Source organism: Fistularia commersonii, chromosome 27 (genome assembly GCF_037954325.1).
Source record: "Fistularia commersonii isolate RoL2024-O1a breed Wild chromosome 27, RoL_Fcom_v1.0, whole genome shotgun sequence".
In the NCBI taxonomy this organism is placed as follows: domain Eukaryota; kingdom Metazoa; phylum Chordata; class Actinopteri; order Syngnathiformes; family Fistulariidae; genus Fistularia; species Fistularia commersonii.
The window spans coordinates 3,151,733-3,171,086 of record NC_141310.1 but is presented as its reverse complement, the minus strand read 5'-3'; the positions used below and the strand labels follow the sequence as shown (position 1 = coordinate 3,171,086).

The window sequence follows — 19,354 nt, the reverse complement described above, 5'->3', positions numbered from 1 at the left end:
CGCCAGTCGCCTCGTGAAGCGACCTACAGCCATTCACTCGGTCATTAATAAGTCAAATAGAGACATTCAATCACTCACTCTGTCATTCATACGTCAAATTTAGGGTCTCCGATGAACCTCCTGCAGCTCCTTTGTTCCAGGGATGGCACTGGAAACCGTTTTCTGATTGGCTTCTATCACGTGATCCGTAAAGTTGCCGCGGTTGTTTCGGGCGTACAGGAAGGCCCTCCACGCTCAATCAGCTGTTTCTCTGCCGCTGCAGTAGCTTTAGGGACGCAAGGGGAAGTCACCGAGGCGGGCGGATCGCAATCATCTGCTATCAATCTGCTGCATATTGCTACTTAACTTCCTGTTTTGCTGACCTACTTATGCAGGGAAACAGCAAATCCCCTAATGAAGGGAAAGCAGTTAAATATGGGCAATATAGCAAGTGTATATCACAGGCGATGTACGGTCCCGTTCACGCTCTCCATTTCGCCGTCACGCCGCGATCTTTGCCGGTAGGGTTGCGGTGAGGCCGGCGCCTCCATTGCCTCTCCGTGGCTTCCAAAGGGGGCGTTTTTCGGCGCTAGTATAGCCATATGGCGCGCCCGCCGAAGCACCCGGCTCGATCGCGCTCTCGATAAATAGCCACAAACTGATAGCATTCGCATGCTAAACCCGTAATTCTCATCAAGCGGGAAGTAAGAAAGCCCGACCCTTCTCGCTCGGAATCATTTGGCGGGGAACTTTCGGAACCTCATTATCCTGAAAGAGGCCGTGTCCGTTCTCGGTCCGGAGGGGGAATGGAGCACTTTATTGCACGCAGTGAGGTCATTCCTGGATTCGCAGCGCTTTGCCCCGTCTTTGTGTGACTCAGTTTAAGCGTGGGACTTTCACCTCTCACCCCCTGTCGTAGATAGTGACAAATCCGCCTGTTTCGGATTTACAAAGACCCTCGGTTTGTGTCTGTGTTGGAAAAAACAAATTAAACAAAAATCATCTCACGAGTACGTGCATGTACGTGCATGTACGTGTGTGAATGGCCGCAGTGTTTAAGCAGAATCGCAGGCACGGAATAAAACCCATCCTATTTCATTGATTTCTTTCACATTTTTAATTGCTATTTTTTGAGACGACTCCTCTTGTCTCTGTGCAATTAGCCCTTTTGTTTCTGTCTGTCTGCGACTCGTCAGTATGCCAATAGGCTGACTCACAAATAGCTTCGAAATATGTAAGAAAGAAACAAAATAGCACATAACTGTTTTAAAAATGGTTGCAGCGGCAAACACTTCTGGCTCAAAGCAAGAAGATCCCTGGTTTTATTCCGACAGGGATCCCAAATTGTCCAGGGTGAACCCCAGCAGGGACCCTAAATGCAGGATAAGATGATGAATGGAAGAATGAATGAATGAATGAATGAATGAATAAAAATTAAAAATATGATGTTGTGGAAACCCATTTGAAATTGAATCTCACCACTAAACTGCAGTGTATTGTATTACAGATTACAGATTACACTATAATTGTCCGTGCTGCTGTCTTAGCCTGAACGAGGGCAGCCAGATTAAAATACCCAAAGTTGATTTACAAAAGCGCAGCGATGAAAGATACTCATAAGAATGCAAAGCACACTCCGGTTTTATTTTACTTTGCTTTTTTTTTTTTCTTTTCTTCTCTCTGTTCTAACAAATCTGCCCCAAAGGTCTTTCCATCTTGTGCGGCATCGATTACTTCTGGATTGCAGAACTTCAGTAATTTCTTGCCTGGATCTCAATGGCTCGTCCGTTGTATCTCACGAGTGGCGGAGATGCTAATACCCCTGCGTGCGTGTTCCTCTGTTTGCAGCTGGTGTTTGAACACGGGGCTCGGGGATCACGGGCGAGACCGCGGGTCCAATAAATCGCCCGCCGGAGGATCTCCGGGTCCTTTTTTTGTAAATTTGAAACGCTGGAACCACTGGCGCATTCTTCCGTGTAAAGAGAACGACCGTTCCCCCGCGGAACTTCACGACACTAGTTGTCCGTTCGTGTTCTGGAACTCGACATTAGAACTGGGAGCCGTAAATCTATCAGCGTTACGCAGGCAATGTTCTTTCCAGATATAAATGAAAAGATTAAATTTTTTTTTCTTCTTTTTCTTTCATTCTTCCATAATTAAGCCTTTCAGCCCAGAGTGTCATGCCTTTTTTCGGGGGGGGGGGGGGGGGGGGCTCTGGAAAATATCGTTTGCACCTTGTTTTCTCATCATGTCTTTTCTTCTTCGATACAAAATGTGGAAAAGATGAATAGAAAAAGGAAAAAAAAAAGGAAGCAGAGGACGATAAAATTGCCTGAATGGTTAAGTAGTGATGTAACAGGCAGCGACAGGGATAAGGCAAAGAATATAAGAAACACACACACACACCCACATCATATATATATATATATATATATATATGTATGATGTTTCATTCCAAATGTAATCTTTCCCATGGGCGCCATCCTTAATGCCCGCCCCCTGCCTGACAGCGGGTCGAGGGAACGCCATAGCAAGCAGAGGAGAGCAGGGCGGCCTTAAGAGTCGGGGACAAGAATGCTCTCCGGCTTCTGGAGGGCGCTGATACTTTATGGCCTTCGCATTCTTTCATGACACACCGTCGCCCGGAATAGATGGCGCCACGCTGGAAAAAGAAAAATAATAAATATATGAAATGCTGTGTCGTTAAGCCTCGCCCATGTATGTCGTAGCTTACCTGCTTATGTGGAAGGACCTCTCGGTCACGTCGTCGTCGTCACGCGTGTGTTTGAAATCCTGGCAGGAGGCCCTTAAATCTCCACTGTCAAGTCAGAGGCTAATTCCTGGATCGCGATCCATCCCCCTTTTACTTTTTCAACTTTAATCGACGCTAGCCTTGAAACAACGGAGAGTCTGAATAATTCCCCTTGCCCATCCTCTCCTCGCAAGGTCAGGGAAGCCGCAACGAAAATCTTTGGAAGCGCCAGGAGCGCCTGTGCCGCTGACGTTTCACACATTGGGCTCCGGGGTCGGGGGTCATGAATGTTTAAAAAAATTGTATTTTTTAAGATCTGGACTGCAAATCATGATACAAATGATCAATGCAGAAAAGCATGAGGGAGAGGAGAGGAGAGGAGAGGAGAGGAGAGGAGAGGAGAGGAGAGGAGAGGAGAGGAGAGGAGAGGAGGCATCTTAACAAGAACTGTAACACAAGGTGTTTCATTATTTGTTGATGTTACTGGAGCGGAGGTCTATCAATTTTGCAGATTTTGAGTCTCGATGTGACCTAAATCTCTCCGTCTCTGTCTTCTCCGGCGTATTCATTGGAAACAGCCTTCTCAGGCGAGGCGGTCTACCTCGTGCAGCCGGGGTTTTTCAACCGGTTGAGGAGGTGATTGGATGCAAAACGGTTGTGGGATGTATGTGCAGATGTTTAGAGGCGGTTTCACTAAGGAGAAAAAAGGAGGCGGAGCTGAGATGGAGATGAGGAGGATCTCTTTTGGAGGATGAGGAGGACCGATAGGATCAGGAGTGAGTCCATCAGAGGGACAGCGCATGTTAGGTGTTCTAGAGAGGTGCGGATGGCGAGAAAGAGGACACGAAGTTCACTGGTGTGAGAGGAGGGGGCTGGATGGAGGTAGATGATTGGCGGCGGGGAGCGCCGAGGGGAGGAGCCCAAAGGAGAAGAAGATGTAGATGTAAAGCTACCTTCAAAGCTGCAGCTCACGAATGAGGAGCATCATCTGAAATATCACTTTCTTCTTTTCTGGTCCAGAGTCCATATAGCCGGCGCTGTCTCGGGCGCTCGGAAAAGAAATGGACATTTTTGTCAATTTCATGTAATGGTTCTATTTAGGATCTCCAGGATTGAGATGTTGTGAAATACTAACCCAGGCCGTGTGTAGTTAAGAGAGTGTTTTTTTTCTCACAATTTTATTTTCAAATGAGGGACCGGGCAACGGAGTATTCCCAGTGTCCAACTTAACTTTTAAATCATTAAACATGATGAAGCCATCTCCAGCAAGTCAGAGGTTTATATACGAAAATCAAACACCATCTGCCATCTCTGATCAGAAGCAACAGCCATCAGGCCGGGGTTACCAAGGCAGAACAGGAAAAGCCATTAACTGCCAATCACTGCATCGATCGACAAGCCGGTTCACCACTACCACCCCATGTTCGCCCCCCCCCCCGTCCGCCCGCAGACACATACATAGGCGTGCGTTTCACTTACTGTACAGTGCATTAAACCGAGATAAACACGTGCACGAGCGGGACGCATTAAAGTATGGGTTTAAGCATCGGATATCAAACCGATATTTGTCTCTTTATTTGAACTTCTTATGAATTATCAAGAGCCTCAGATTTCAGGGATAAGCCTTCTCTTCAAATTAGCTCAGATTTTTATTTATTTATTTCTCTATTTATTTTCTAATTGATTTCCCCCCCCACCCCACCCTCCCCGTGTCTGTTTGCACTGGAGCCGGAAAAGAAACGCGGGTCATTAGGAGGAGAATCTACCTGCCTCCTAATTTAATGCAGACGCCGTGCGTATAAAAGTGATCTGGATCAGAGGTCAGGGCTGGCGGGAGCAATTAGGAGGTATGGATCCGGAACCCGTCGGGCCCACGCCGTTGTCGGCGGCGCAGGCCCAAACAGATAGACGGGCTAAAAGGCAGGCAGGCAGGCAGGCGCAATATGTATTGAGCATTAATTTATTGATCTGTGTTACTGATGAACTAGTGATGCATTAGTCAGGGGCAGGAGCATGTGTTTTCAAGGGCCACTCCAAACACACACACACATGCCGATACGACTGTGTATTCGTTACACGCGATATTGCAGCTTGCCCTCTCTGCGATTCAAAATATTTTTTTTCCCTTTTGTGCTAAATGAGAGTCTTTCCTCTTCGGAGGGCCACGCTGTTGCGGAAGCCATAGCCGGTGTGATGGATGCGGCTGCAGGCCCGAACGCTCGCCGGGCGCCTCCGGAGGCCACGTCCACGAAGCAGTCGGCGGGGGGGGGGTGACACAATAGGAAGAGAGGGGGGGGAAAGACACAAGCCAGACCAGCCATTTTCCTCATGCCGGTCATAAATATTTGCATGGATGATTTATAAACAACCGAACAAAGACAAAAATCAAAGTGAACCGCTGGGGTTTTTATGAAACTGAACATTACCACCAGCATCACCACCACTTTGGCGCACCGTTGCCGTGCCCGGTGAAGACAAAGCTGCGTGTCGGGCCGTCGGCCGTTTGTTGCAGGTCTCAGTTTTCCAGTTGTAAGGCGGCCATTATATTTTAGAGTTGTATAACCCCGCCCCGCCCCCGGCTTTTTCTTTTACATGTGTTTCAAATGGCTGCAGTAATGGCAGGCGGTCATATTAAAACATAGCGGTGCACGTAGGGGGCACGTGTGTGTCCTGATGGTGGCGAGGTAGCATTTGTCATAGCTGACAGCTGCACATGCTGATTCTGGCAACCAGCTGGTGAGACGCAACACAAAGGCCGTGTCTCCTGTACATCAGTGATGAGGGATTATAGGGGGAGAGAAAGAGAGTGTGTGTGCGTGTGTCTGTATGTGTGTGTGTGTGTGCGCGTTGGAAAAGCACTGTGGCTTTGCACATATGTCAAAAGTCTGTGGCACACACACACACACACACACACATCCGTAGCCTATAGGGTCATTGTGAGCAGAGCAGACATTCTATACCTACATGTGGAGTTTACCCAGTGCCCCTGCCCCATACCTACATATACCTATACATATGTATATATTTATATATTCATATAAATGCATATATCCCCCCTCGAGGTGCTCTCCTTTCTTCCTCGGCCTTCAACCTGATTAATAACAGTTCTAGCCGGCAGATGCAGAAGTGCACGGTAAAGGTGGCTTCTCTCTGACCCCTGTGGGAGGAAGAATAGCCGGGTAATGGGAGAGAAAGGAGGGCCTTCTCACAACAATGACTTCCCCTTTTGTCCTCCGCCGGCGGCAGGAGGACGGGGCGTGCACGAGCGGGCGCCGCCGGTCAGACCCTGGGAGAGTCGCCGCTTAACGGCCTCCTCTCTCGGGGGGTGTCCGCAGCCGGCCCCCCTCCTCCCGGGCCGCGGGGAAACACGCTTTACCTGCCTCTTACATAACAGCCTGGTTCGGGTACGCTCGGGACGCTTCTGGTTTTTGGCCCCGACGTTTGCAAAGAGTTCAAAGTGTTGCCGAGCGCCAGGCGGCTGATGCGGAGTGAGGATGACCGGCTGCAGCCTGTGGTCTGGGAAGGGTTGCTGAATTATTACTGATGGTTTCAGGGGTAACCGTCCGACCGCAGGACGAAGGAATATGAATCATTTATTTGATTGTCCACATGTGCTGATTAATCAATTTGAGCAGGATCTGCAGGATTAACTACCCTATTATTCCCCCCTCCCCCCCTGTAAGAACAGATAAGAGATAAGACTTTAAAATATCATATTCCATTCATCACTTATTTTTAGGTCCCCGCAGATGAGGGCGAAATAAAAACTGAGGTGAGACGAGGCCGATGAGAGGGGGAATGTAGAAAGAAAAGGAATCTCTGAACCGCGGGGCGACGCAGGACGCTCCGCGTGCCTCCGGAGCAGAAAGTGAAGTTTTGCGGCGGGGGGAGGGGAGAGCGGGGTGGGGAGAGGAGAGAAACAGGAAGTTGATGGGGAAGCAATAGCTGTCTCCACCTGGAGTCCAGCCTGAGCGACGGCGTGGAAGGCGAGCGCCACGACGGTTGACTCCCACACCCTCTATAGGTGAGTCCGCCTCTCTGAGTCGGAGCCGATCGCGCCGCCTAGCTCTCGGTGTTTAGCCCCGCCGTTATCCGCTCAGCCTTTAAATTCTCAATCTGCGGACTGTTTAACGCGTTGTCATGTGGTAACGCCTTTGATTCCGACATGCCTCCGTTTGTAAATACAAGAGGCACTTAAAAAGACTGCGGTTTTCTTTACAAGCGCGGTGCCCCCGGCGCTCCGGTCGGGAATGCACCGAGAGCGAGGAAGACTGGAAGAGTAAGTCGGGGGGGGGGCGGTTGAGAAACTGTACACACATCCCGTCGCTCTTCTGCCGAGCCCTTTCTCTCCCCTTCTGGTGGCTCGGGCGGGCGGTGAGCGAGAAATGCGAGAGCGGAGGAGTGAACCCCCCCCTCCCCTCTCCCCTCCCCCCGCCTCGAACGCCGCACCTTAATTATGCACTTTTCAGCAGGTTTTTACCTTTAACACTTTCCTCCCCGGGGTTGAGATTAGTGCTCAGCATGCTTGATTTACTGCACAATTACCGAACAAGAGCTCTATCTGATCAATAAACAGGAAGGAGAAAAGTGGGAGGCTTTGAAGTATAGTTTGAGAGTTTTTTTTTTTTTTTTTTTTAATAAGATCGAGCACGCGCAAAGCCGAGACAGACCGCGAAGCCGGCCTGTAAAATATTTATGTAATATCAGGGCCACCTTACGCTTTGCCGGCCATTTCCTTTACAAGGCCCCGTCATCGGATTGGAAAATAGCGTCTTTCATTCCGGCCGGCGCCTTTCACTCGGGGGGGTCAGCGGCCGATCGTAATGAGGACACTGCTCCCAAACTTTAAATGGAAATCACAAGTTGTCTTATAAAATCGTGCCTTAATGTGATCTTTTATCTTACGTGTACGGGTTACATGACGAGGGGAGGGTGGCGGTGGGAGATACAAAGCTCTCTTGTTTGCCGGGACGTCTATTAGATGTCCCCAAATGAAAAAAAAAAAAGGAAAAAGCCAGCACAATGACCTCCATGATGGCACTTGCTAACGACGTGAGCGGTTATTTTGGGATGCTCCGCCGGCCGTCACAAGTCTTTCCGTGGGCTTTGCGGAAAAAGCCTCTCGCCCCGCGTGACCGAAAGCAATCGGCCCGCTTCCAATTAGGCTTCCCCCGTCTTTGATTTTTGGTGATGACAACTATATCTCAGCGGCAATTACGCTGTTCTGGGAATGATGAGGGTTTAGTTTATTGATCCTAAATTGATCAAGCTGATCAATGAGTACTTTTGCTTCCTTTATATTTAAAGCAGTTATCTTTTTTTTTTTTTCTATGTCTAATGAGCAGACCCAACAGAATACCCCCCGAAAAGAAATCCGCCTTTCCGTGGGCCAGAGAGTTGGTGATTCTCTGGGGAGGGGGGGTCCGGGTGGGTGGGGGCGGGGTCGCCCAAAGCACCATTTTTCAACACAAGTGCACCGCCTCCCTGTGGGTATAGGTCAAAGGCTACTGTGAGGGGGCGTTATGAGGAACGGGAAGGGAAAAATATAAGAAACATCCTGATTGGGGAGGTGAGGTTAACAGCTGCATCTTTTTTGCATCTTATGTTTTCAATAAATGGGAAAATTATCAATTTTTCATTTCGCTGAAAAGAGAGATTCCTACCCTTTGTTTATTTATTATTTTATTTCATTAAAGCGATGCTATATTTAAACCTGATCAACGGCCAGCTTGTTATCTCCACTTCCCTCAAGTCTGGCCGATGACACCGACCGCGCAGCGTGAGCTTTTGCAATCATTTAAGTAGCGGCTCTCCATTTTTACCCGATGCGGGAGAGCCGATCGGCGGAGCTGGTGGGTGTTTGGCGTGTGAATTGCGTGAAGAACCCTCATCGCCGGTTTTCGTTCCAACGAGGCACTTCATGCTCCATGCAAATAAGCCCACGTATGGGCCCACTCTATGTTCTCACCTCCACTCAACCCCACTCATTAATTTTCATTTGAAGAAGAGGACCTCTCAGAGGCCATGTTGCTCCCTTTGTCGTCGCAACACTTCTAATAAAGGTAGCTTTTACAAGACCGGGTTAAATATAGACTATAGCGGCGATTTCCCTCGATGTTCATCGCGAGTTTTGTCTCCTAAGTTTGCGTGAGGGCTGCGCGAGAAGAACTAAACACATCCCCTCCCCAGGGGAAGTCAAACAACGCGTCCCCCAATTGCACATCTATAAATTTAACTTCAAATTTGACCGGGGCGGGACGCGAAGCATACGGTCTTACACTTATTACGTCTGTATTGCGTAACCCGAGGCAACAACCGATTAAGCGGTAATGAAATATTTACACTACCAAACCGAGAAGTCCGGGGCCGAAAGCCGGGTAACGGCCGCACCGGGCCAACCGGGTTCCACGTCTCCTGTCTGCCGGCGTACTAGCAGAAGATGTGGCTCGGTCGCGCGTCCGCATCAGGCGGAGACCTTTCGACGTCCGCTGGCCGAGACGGTACCGTGAATCTGCATTCACGGCGGAGTGCGATGTTTGTTCTCAAGAACTAATTGTGTTTGGATAATGTTCCTGCTCTGAATCTAATTCTCACTGACTGGATTGATCATTACAAGTGGTGTTTGCTTGTATCTTAATCCAGCGATCCCGACCCCCTCCCCGCCCCAACAGCCCCCTCCGACTCACCGCCGTGCTCTTCCCCCTTCGCTCCTCCTAAAATATTTGCCGTCGCTCATCCTCATCGAACAAGATGTTTTTTTTTTTCTCCTTTCTCCCACGTTTAGAGCAGCTCCACAAGGCCGGGCTGCCATTGTCTAATTGGCTTGTGACAGAGGAGAGGCAGTGAGACTTGGTTTGGGGCCGCCGCCGTCTTTATCCCGCTCAAACATCGCCGGGCTCAAGTCGAGTCGAGCCCTGATGTTTAGCAGATAGCCTCTCCTCTTGTTCCTCGCCATTATGAACATATGCATCAATTAACCACTGCATAGGGGGCAGTGCAGGTGACTAGCGAGATGTCTTTGATACACTCCTGAAATATTCCGCTCGATCCCACCGAAATCATCGGGACGGCGCTCGCTCATGCGTAGCTGCACTTTTTGACAAATCCGACCATGTCGGAGAGCAAAAGGGAAATGGAGACTCCAAAGACGGCAGCTTTGGCTGAGTTTTAAAGGTCACCTGTCTGACCTGCGTCTTTTACCGGAAGGCAGGAATTCGTGTAAAACGAGAATTTCTGCATTGGGCGGTGGAGTGGCTTTTTCTCCTGCCTCACCAAAACATGCAGGAGGCTCACTGGCGACCCTAAATTGCCCAAATCTGTGAGTGAGAGAGTGAATGTTCACATCTCTAGGTGAACTGTGGTTGAGAGAGTGAACATTTTTAGTCTCCACATGCGACCCTGTGCTCGACTGGCGACCTGTCCAGAATCAACCCTCTCCCCAAATCAACCCAAATCCCCGAGTGCAGGATAAGCGTCATGGATAATGAACAAATGAATGCATCGATAGCTTCCATCTACCTGTAGCCGGAGACCTTTTCTTGGCCCAACATGACAAGCTCTCTCCGCAGTGATGTTTATGGTAACAATGTTAGTAAAATGTCGATGCAGTAAAACAGCGTTGTAAATCTGAACCTCTCCCCCCGGCCGTTAAATGAAAACAACGGGAAAGCACGGCTCCCCTCCTGTTTATTGTCGTCAATGTCCGAAACCGCGGGTCCGGGCCCGGCGGTTCGGATCGGTCCGACCAGATGGTACCTCTCGTGAACGCACGTCCCCCCGGTAACCGGCTGCCCCCCTCCCCGTGCCGTCACCCCACCTCTAGCCTCCTGCAGGCGGACTCATTGTACTGCAGCTTTGGCCGGCTCCGCCCAGCATGGCTTTCATAAAAGCACCAGGAGGTTAAGCTGTTAATTAGCTACTGACAGTGGAGGGCAACAGCTTGCTGTTAATTTTCTTCCCCTTTTTTGTTTTTTTTTTGTATTCCTTGTTTGGGGATTGACATCATTTCCTCACCGCTTTGGCGTCAAATGTGTGTGCGTCAAAAGTAGAGTTTAGCTCATGCGGACGGTTGTCGGGGCGGGGCTGTTTATCTGGAAATGATTACAAGTGGACATTATGTATGTATAACCATGCTTATCCAAATGTTCTTAATGAGCGGGACCCCGGACCCCGGCACGGGGCTCCTGTGGGCATCGGCCCAGGCTCGTTATCACCTCGCACCGCATCGATCCCGGTGCAGCCTGCATGCTTCTCCTCCTCCTACCCTTTCAAACACTGTGACTCACACATGAATTATGTGGACACATTGATCAGCTGATTGAGAGCTATTGTTTCGAGCCGCCGGTCGTTATTGAAGGAGGGATTACCCGTCCCCTTGTTATGTGCACGCGTACTGAGAATGTATTACTTAGCTCCACGTCAAAAAAAAAAAACGCACGCTCCCCTCAGTTGACCTGAGATTCGCGCTCGTGACACATACGTAGCAAACGCACGCGCGCTTAAACACAACGTACGCGCGGCACACATCAGAACAATCAACGCGGCCAAAATGACCACCCGCATTGATTGCCTTCCCTCTGCAATTATGTCGCCATTGTTTACTTTCTAGCATCGTACCCATTTAAACTGAATTCAATAATTATTGCATTATTTAATGTTAAAGTGAGTAAGAGCGGTGGATGCCGAGCGCCGGCGGCAGCATTGTCTCCGGGCGTCTCCGTGACCCCCTCCCAGACCACTTTGTTTCGCAGTCCGACGTTTAGTCATCCTCTCCAAGGACACCTCCGACGATCCATCTTCACCTCCCGGGCCTCTCTCGCAAGACCGAGGTCCACTTTGGAGCCCCTCTTCCCTCCCAAAGATAAATATGCAGCCCTTTTTTTAAACTTGTAATTCCCTGGTAGTGATGGATCATTTCTATAGTTAGGCGGCAGAGGAAACGACATAGCGGACCCGAGGAGGCGGGGGGTTGGAAAGAGCAAAGGAGAGGAAAGGAAAAGTATCGGGAAGAGGTGCGGTCGGCGGTGGGTTCTGGGCCGAGAGTGCACGGCTCCCCTTCCGCCGCGGCGTCTCCCAGGCATGCTGCAGCTCGCGGCGGCTAATTCAGAGCAGCCACCGTCGCGCTTGGCACCTGGTGGGGCCGCTGTGGTCGGGACCGTTGTTTGGAATGTGACTCGTAGACCCGGTACAGCGGGCCAAATTGCGAGCGCTCCTCCGACTCCGGTTACTCAGCTAAACAACCCGGTTTCTTTCCAGGGGAATCCCGGAGTGCGGACGGACTGGAATCGGGCTCCAAACAAACCGCCGCACGTGTAAAAATACAGCGTGTCCGGGAAGAACGGAGCGGTTGCAGACAGCATCGCAGTACCAGTCATTAAAACAAATGCCGATATAATTATGACTCAGAACCTACGTTTAATAGCTGTTGGGCGACTACCTCTCAGACGTTATAATTTGGTTGCAAGACGATAGTAACAAATATCATAAACTCACATACCACAGACATATTTGTCCCCCCAGTGAAACTTCAGACACGTTATTTTGTGTATGCTTTTTGTTCGGCTGAAACGACTGCAGTGATAATCTTATTTGGAAGAACATGGCGCCCCTTGAATTATTACAACATAGAAATAGTTTGCACATGTTAGATGTTCTGGAGATAAAGTCAGACTGAGATGTTTCGTACATGTCCAGAGGAGAGATAGGGAAGCGCTGGAGGGATGCCGAGGCTGGAGCTGATTTGTTGAGAAGAGGTGTCGTCAGTGGTTACGTCACACACGCCCCACGCACGGCGCTAGCAAGAAATTAGCGCGATCGGTGGCACGGGATCACAAAGCGAGCAGATTGTCGCCGGCCCGCGCGCCGAGGGAATTCGGCGGCGTCTGAGGAAATGATAGCTATTTAGCGCACAGATAGCTTTCGGATATAATGCATTAATTTTGTATTAACAGCACGAGCAAATGTGATGGCTGAAATTACGCCATTATGGCGCGAGCGTGTGTTTGCGAGCCTGCGCGTCGGCCTTCGTGTGTGCGCTCGTCTCTCATGTTCTTTTTGTCTATACTTTTATATGTGGTTGTTGTGCACGCATGCTGCATTATATGGCTCCATTGGGAGCCATTCTTTGGATTTACCGTCTCTCCGTCTCTCCTTCTACCTTCCAGTAATACCCACCTCCATCTTGTGTTCACTGGACTCTCTCAGAAACCACACTGTTTTGTGTTAAAGGTGCACTTTTACTTGTGCATTTAAGTGGATGGAAATGCAGATGTATGCGGCACTCTAGGTGGGTGGTGAAACTGATACAGGCGTACGTGCCCACTCAAAGGGCAAGGGCCAGCGTAGAGTTGTGCGAGAGAGGATGGGGTGGTGCCCACACGGCTCCTGTCCCTCTTTACCTTGAAAAGCACAAAGCTGCGCTTCAGCCTCCACAGAAACAGACAAGGTGCTCCGCTGGAGGAGAGGAGAGGCTCGACAAGCCGCGGCAGCAATTTTTCAAAAAAAACTTTTAAAATGACAAGGGTATAAACGGGAGCCGAGAGAAGGACCTGGAGAGCGTGACTATTGAACGGATCTGCAACACAACACGGGTGAAATGCAATCTGAGGTCGTCAAACCCTCCTCTTATGTGGAGAGTAAGCGGTTTCTTTGGCACTGACCAAAGACCACGCGCGCCGAATTGACTTTTGATAAAACAAAATAAAAAACCTGCAGGGAATCGTCCGTGCGGGAAAGCTTCAACCACACGCGGGTCGCAGCAGCCCCCTTTCGGTCCGTAGGAACTTTTTGCGAGACCTAGACCTTTCCGGGAACCGGGCCGTTTCCTTGTGCGTTGGGACCGCAGAGGACCTCGGTTCCTAAAACCATTTTAGCTCACACTCCGCGGTATAGTCCTGTTTAGGGTTCCGTAGGGACTCGTGACATTAGTGCTTGTTGATTGGTGGAACTCATAAGTTACACGCATTACTTGATACTTCTTGCAGACCTTTTTAAAAACTATCGTTCAGCTGTTTTCCTGGGACAGAATGGACTGAGCCAGCAGGAAATGGACCCACGAAGAGGTCTGAGCTCTTCTACGCCACAGAAGGGGTTTCCAGGGTTTCCAGCGGAACATGAACATTCTGGCCAAAATAAGCACGGAGTTAGCGCAGGGAGAAATAAAAACACTTCAAGCCGTCTGACGGTCCGTGGTCCGTGTTTACGGCACCTTTCCCCCCCGTGCTGTCTGTGTCGTCCCTCTCTTCCGCTTAAGGTGCACGTCGTAAAAAGCTCCCCCGGAGCAGGGGAGTTCCTCGATCCGAATTCGAGCTGACAGCCCTCACAGCTGAGTTCTTGGAACTTTTCTGTCTGAACGCAGCTATTCACGAGCACGCCTCACACGCACGGTTACTGTACACACGTGCTCCGCTAAATCCCATCTTCGCCTGCCGTAAATTGCCCGTCAGTGTTATCCAATCCACGCCGCTGACCTTTCAAGCCCCCCACCCCACCCCCAGCCCCGGCGAGCTCCACAGCTCCCCCTCCGTCGGGGTCCTCGGAAAGCGCGGGGCCGGGCAGACCCTCTCCCTCCAGCCCGACATGACTTTTTCATTAAGCCCAGCCAAATTCCTCCGCTCCAGTTGGAGGTGATTTATCAACAAGGGGCTTCATTGCAGATTCATAGGAAACAGACACGGGCCCTGCCTCATGCATTATTATGTTTCCCATTTAAAGCGTTTACACATGCGCGCATGTGTGTGTGCGTTAAAAACCAGAGGGGGACAAGGCTGGGAGTTTACTGTGTGTATGATAAGTCCGTTCCGAGACTCGCCACCCCGCGGACCGAAGCAAAATCCACGTTCTAGAAGTTTTGTTTACGTCCCGATCGGCGAGCCGCTCCTGTACGCTCAATTAATACCGCAGCATAAACTCGCTCAGCTCCCCGTGGAGGATGGTGTTAGAAAGGGCCACCTTACCGATCAGCGGGTTGATCTCCGTGATCAAGGAGTCTGAAACGCCTGTAAAAGCGGCAGGTCGCGGGCTAGCACCGGCACAGCCAGAGCGGCGGTTTAAAGGTATAACCGCCTGACATTGTAGAAAGAGCTACAATCATAGCGACAAGCCGGCTTTGCCCATCTCCCTGACTCGTCCGGCTTACGGTGAATTACGGCTGATTCTGGGGAAGGCAGTCTCAGGTTTACTCCTATATAAACCCCGGACTTTTTTTATGGGAAACTATAAAACTCCCAGGCTCTTTTTTTTTTCTCCCTACCTCCTGAGCCTAGCTTTGAAGTTTTTGGTCAGGTGCTGTCATTTTTTTTTTTTTTTTTTTTTTTACCTTGCCTTCTGGTAGATTTTTGGAGCCTTGAATCATTTGCAGTAAGATTTTTTTTTTTTTTTTTTTTTTTTTAATTCAAGACATCTGCTATGACTAAAAGCAGTTTGCATGATGGATTTTGTGTTATCTATAACTGAATCTGTCTCTCAGGTTTCTCTGCCCGGCTCCTGATGCAATATTTGCGCTCAGGGGAAATGGAAGAGGGTTTCCCACAATATCCAGCAACACCTATGCATGACATCATGGATAGTCTAATATAAGGAGGGAAAGGAGGGCACAGACAGACACACAACCTTTTATAATCACCTAATAACTCTATTACACTGAGCTGTAGGGCTCACAAAAAAAGGAGGGGAGGGGCGGCTCATTCCTTTTCCTGGAAGCGGTGTCTTAATACACATTTTAGGTGTTAAAGTGAGAAATATGAAACCAAAGAAAATGAAATACAATAGCTCTGGAAACCCCATAGCAATATTACAATATCGCCAGAAAATTAAACAATAGGATATGGGAACATGAACGTTTTTAGGGAGGTCGGATATTGTCGCGGTGTTTTACCTGCCTTTCCACGGCTAATGTGATTGTAACCCAGTCGAATGTTAGCGGTTAGCGCTTTTCCTTTGCAGCAAGAGGGTCCACGGTTCGATTCCGACGGGGGCCTCTGTGTCTGCGTGGGCTTTTTACGAGTTTTTCCAAAAACATGCAGACGCTTGTTTGGATTGCCCAGATGTACGAATAACGGGCTGAGTGGTTTTATGTCTCCATATGACGTACGACTGAGAGGGCGTATGTCACTATATGTGGCCCTGTGATTGGCTGGCGAACGTTGTCAAACCCCAGTGTGAGTTTAACACGCCGCAGAAATCGGAAATGTCAATGAAGCCCGCCCGTAACTCCGCAGCGGATGCGCCAAATTACATTACGTCATAAGCTTAGCCGATGAGCATCAATGTGTATTTGTGCTTTAAACATCATCACGTTACAGATGCATCACTCCGTATTACATGTTACTATGACATTATCGTAACAAGTGATAACTATGTATCACGTTACGCTGTAAGTTGTTATTATGTCTATACCGGTGAGGGATGTTTGCCTCTTTGATGGCAAAAAGGACTGGGGAGGAGAGGGGTAAACTTTGGGTGAATGATGGTGATTGATCGCAGCCACAGAAATCCATGGAGGGTCTGACACCTGACAGGCGGGACACAAGTGGCCGCGGCGAGTCCCGGGCTTTCACTGCACACATGGAGAAACAATCAGTGTGATAATTTAGGATAATGGTCAATAACCGCGTTGCTCACACCGAGTCGGGCCTTGCATCATTGATTGAGCCGTGCTGGAGGTAATTACACTGGCGCTCTGTGGTGTGACAAGAGTTTGCGGCGGTGTGATGTCACTCCGAGGTGTTTGCGGTCGAGGGGTCGGGCCCAAAGGCCGGACTCCGTCTGGGAAGGAGCGCCGGGGCTGACAGGTTAATACGGCCGCTGATTTACGGTCCTCAGAAGGTTGTCCTCCTGTTGTGGAATGTTCCAGGTTCTCTCAGAATGCTCCCCCCTTCCGACCCCCAGCCTCTTACAGCGTCGCGCCCCTCTCTACGATAAAGCGAGGATTTAACTCGCCGTGATCAATATTTAGTATCCCATGCGTGAAACAGGCAGATGTTTGGAGTTTCCTTTTCAGAGACGGGCGGCTTCTGGTGAGTGAAAGGAATCAATGCTCCCTTCCGTCCGCGCGGCCGCAGATCCGCAGCGCTGAAGGGTGGCTGATGTGATTTCTGCCCACCCTTGGACTTGTGAGATTTGTGTGCCTCTCAGGTCTCTCCTGTCCTGTTAACCTACTGATACAGACACTCATGCAGACAAAGTGCGCAGTCCAAACAGTTGTCCTGAAGTGGAAGAGGTCTGGGTGTTAAACAACAGGCCTGTGATTGGGAATTGATTTGTTCATTTGCCAACCGTGTGAGTGAAAGTGAGTTGGTGGTGCCTAGCCAGCTATCTGCCATCGACAATAACCTCTTCCTCTCTCTTTCTCTGTGTTCCTCATCCTCTCTCTCCCTCTCTCTCTCTCTCTCCGTCTTTTTCTCTCTCTCCCTCCCTCTATCGCTTCCTCCTCCCACAGCACCTGCAGCACCACGAGAACGCGGTGGAGGGTGATGCCTGCTACTACCACTGCGTGCTGTGCAACTACTCCACCAAGGCCAAGCTCAATCTGATCCAGCATGTGCGCTCGATGAAGCACCAGCGGAGCGAGAGCCTCAGGAAACTTCAGCGGCTGCAGAAGGGCCTGCCGGAGGAGGAGGAGGACCTCAGCTCCATCTTCACCATTCGCAAATGCCCCTCCTCGGATACAGGTCAGAGCCCGTCGATCGCGTTTCCGATTTACCCCGCCGTCGATGGCGTTCTCTTTCCGCTGTGCGCAAAAAAAAATTGAGCTTGTTGAGTGTGCTCGATTTTTACGCTTCTGTCGTCCTCATGAAGCTATGTTCTCTTAGTAACACTGAGTTTAAATACATAAAGTTAAAGCCCTGTTCGAGGTTGAGCTAACTAAAAAAAAAACATAATTTCACCTGAGACGCAAAGGTACCATGTAATGAGAGTTATGGACCTTTTTTGTTGTGTTCATTAGCCAATCGGAACGTATATTAGCTTTCAGCAGCGGGGAGGGAGGAGTCACACAACAACAACAACACCAACAACAGCAACAACAACAACAACTACGTCAACGGTAGCGAGATGAAAACAAAGTTGCCCGACTACTCATCTATTACGCAGTGATTAGAACGGACGAGCCGTGGTCAATTAACACGCTTTCTTAGCCGAGATTTGGTTTTCTAATCACTTTAACTCCTGCGTCCTCACAAAGGGGCTCTATTGTGTGTCCCTGCAAGCGGGAACCATTACATCTCTCACACACACATACTCAGTGTCTCTGTTATGTAGGAGGGGGCAAGAGGGGGGGGCTTGTGAAGATGCTTTGTTCCAAGGAGGCAGGGATAATGAAGCCAGTGGCCGGGAAATTGCGCAAAAAGGCTGTCACAGATCTGAGGCGAATCATTTGAGAACATATTTAGCAGAGCAATTAAGGACAATTAAGCTTTCTGCCCGCTGCACTCCCAATATGTTAATTCCTACGTTGCTGCGGACGGGCGGAGAGCAGGGGCGATTTGGGTTCATAGGTCCGGGAATTCACCACTTTTCCATTTGAAACGACGCTGAATGGCTGTTTACGAGCCAACGTCTTTCCAGCGGTGTCGTAATTGGGTTTTTTCTTCTCTCGTTTGCACCTCAGCTTAATGCCCTATTATTTATTTGTTTTGCCCGGTGCCAAGGTTCACGCATACATGCGCACCATCTATGTTTCTATGAAATCGAATGGAAAGCGTCAAGAGAATAATATAATGGAAAATGTGCAGCAAAAATAGGTTCCATGCTCAATTATTTGAACTTTTGCAAGAAACCATGATTGTGTTTTTAGGAAACTAGAAAAAAATAACCTTTTTCTTAAAAATAGCGAATGTTTCACTCCCTTTTTGACATACAAAATAACTTTGCAAAATAGCTTTCAAGAAGGACATGCATTGATCTGCTTCTGACTTGATTCTTTGGGAAATTTGAATACGAGGGCACGGAGTGACACTTCAAACGAACCACTGATGCACGTGAACGCGGTAACTTTCAAAGAAGTTCTCGAATAACAAAGTGATATCCGGTCAGGATTTTCACAAGGAAACCTCCACTGAAAGGAGCGCATCATGCCGATTGCCCGCCCTGACAGTAACCCTCGACCACGGCGTGAAGCCGGAAGCGGACCGGTTGCACTCCTTGTGCACGTGTCAAAAGCTGGAACCACATAAAACTACATAATAAGAACCGTCCATATAAGCTGGAAAAAAAAATCAAATGTCGTGTATTATAATCTCGCTCAACAGCAGAGAGTCACTGAAGCTCGTGGTTCCAGAATATAAGCCAGGTTGGTTTTAACATATATGAGGGGAGGGGTGAGAGTGTCTAATAATGGACCGGGTGATTTTCACTTATTTATTTTACATTATTCAAATGTATCACGCACAAAACCCTCCTGATTTCTTAAATGTATCATATTGTAAACCGCACCCCCAGGGATTACCGTCCACCCCTACGTTGGACTCAATCTCGAAGCCCGTTGCAGCGGCGCGGCCTCCTGTAAGCGCCTTAGACGAGCGCGGTCCCCGTGGCCACGCCCCCTAATTGGACCGAACCATCGCCGCCTAGCATAATATTTCATTTCCTCTGCGTTAGCTCTTCTGTGGTACCCGGCTCTCTTGC

At 49.4% G+C, this 19,354-nt stretch overlaps 1 protein-coding gene across 1 annotated transcript in view; it reads left to right on the top strand.

Moving 5' to 3' along the window:
- Window positions 1-19,354, top strand: part of zfhx3b (zinc finger homeobox 3b) — a 129,247-nt gene that overhangs the window by 54,587 nt on the left and 55,306 nt on the right. The window contains exon 5 of the mRNA XM_086174731.1: window positions 17,169-17,400. Coding sequence (XP_086030857.1) covers window positions 17,169-17,400 — 232 coding nt within the window. The remainder of the gene's footprint in view (window positions 1-17,168; window positions 17,401-19,354) is intronic.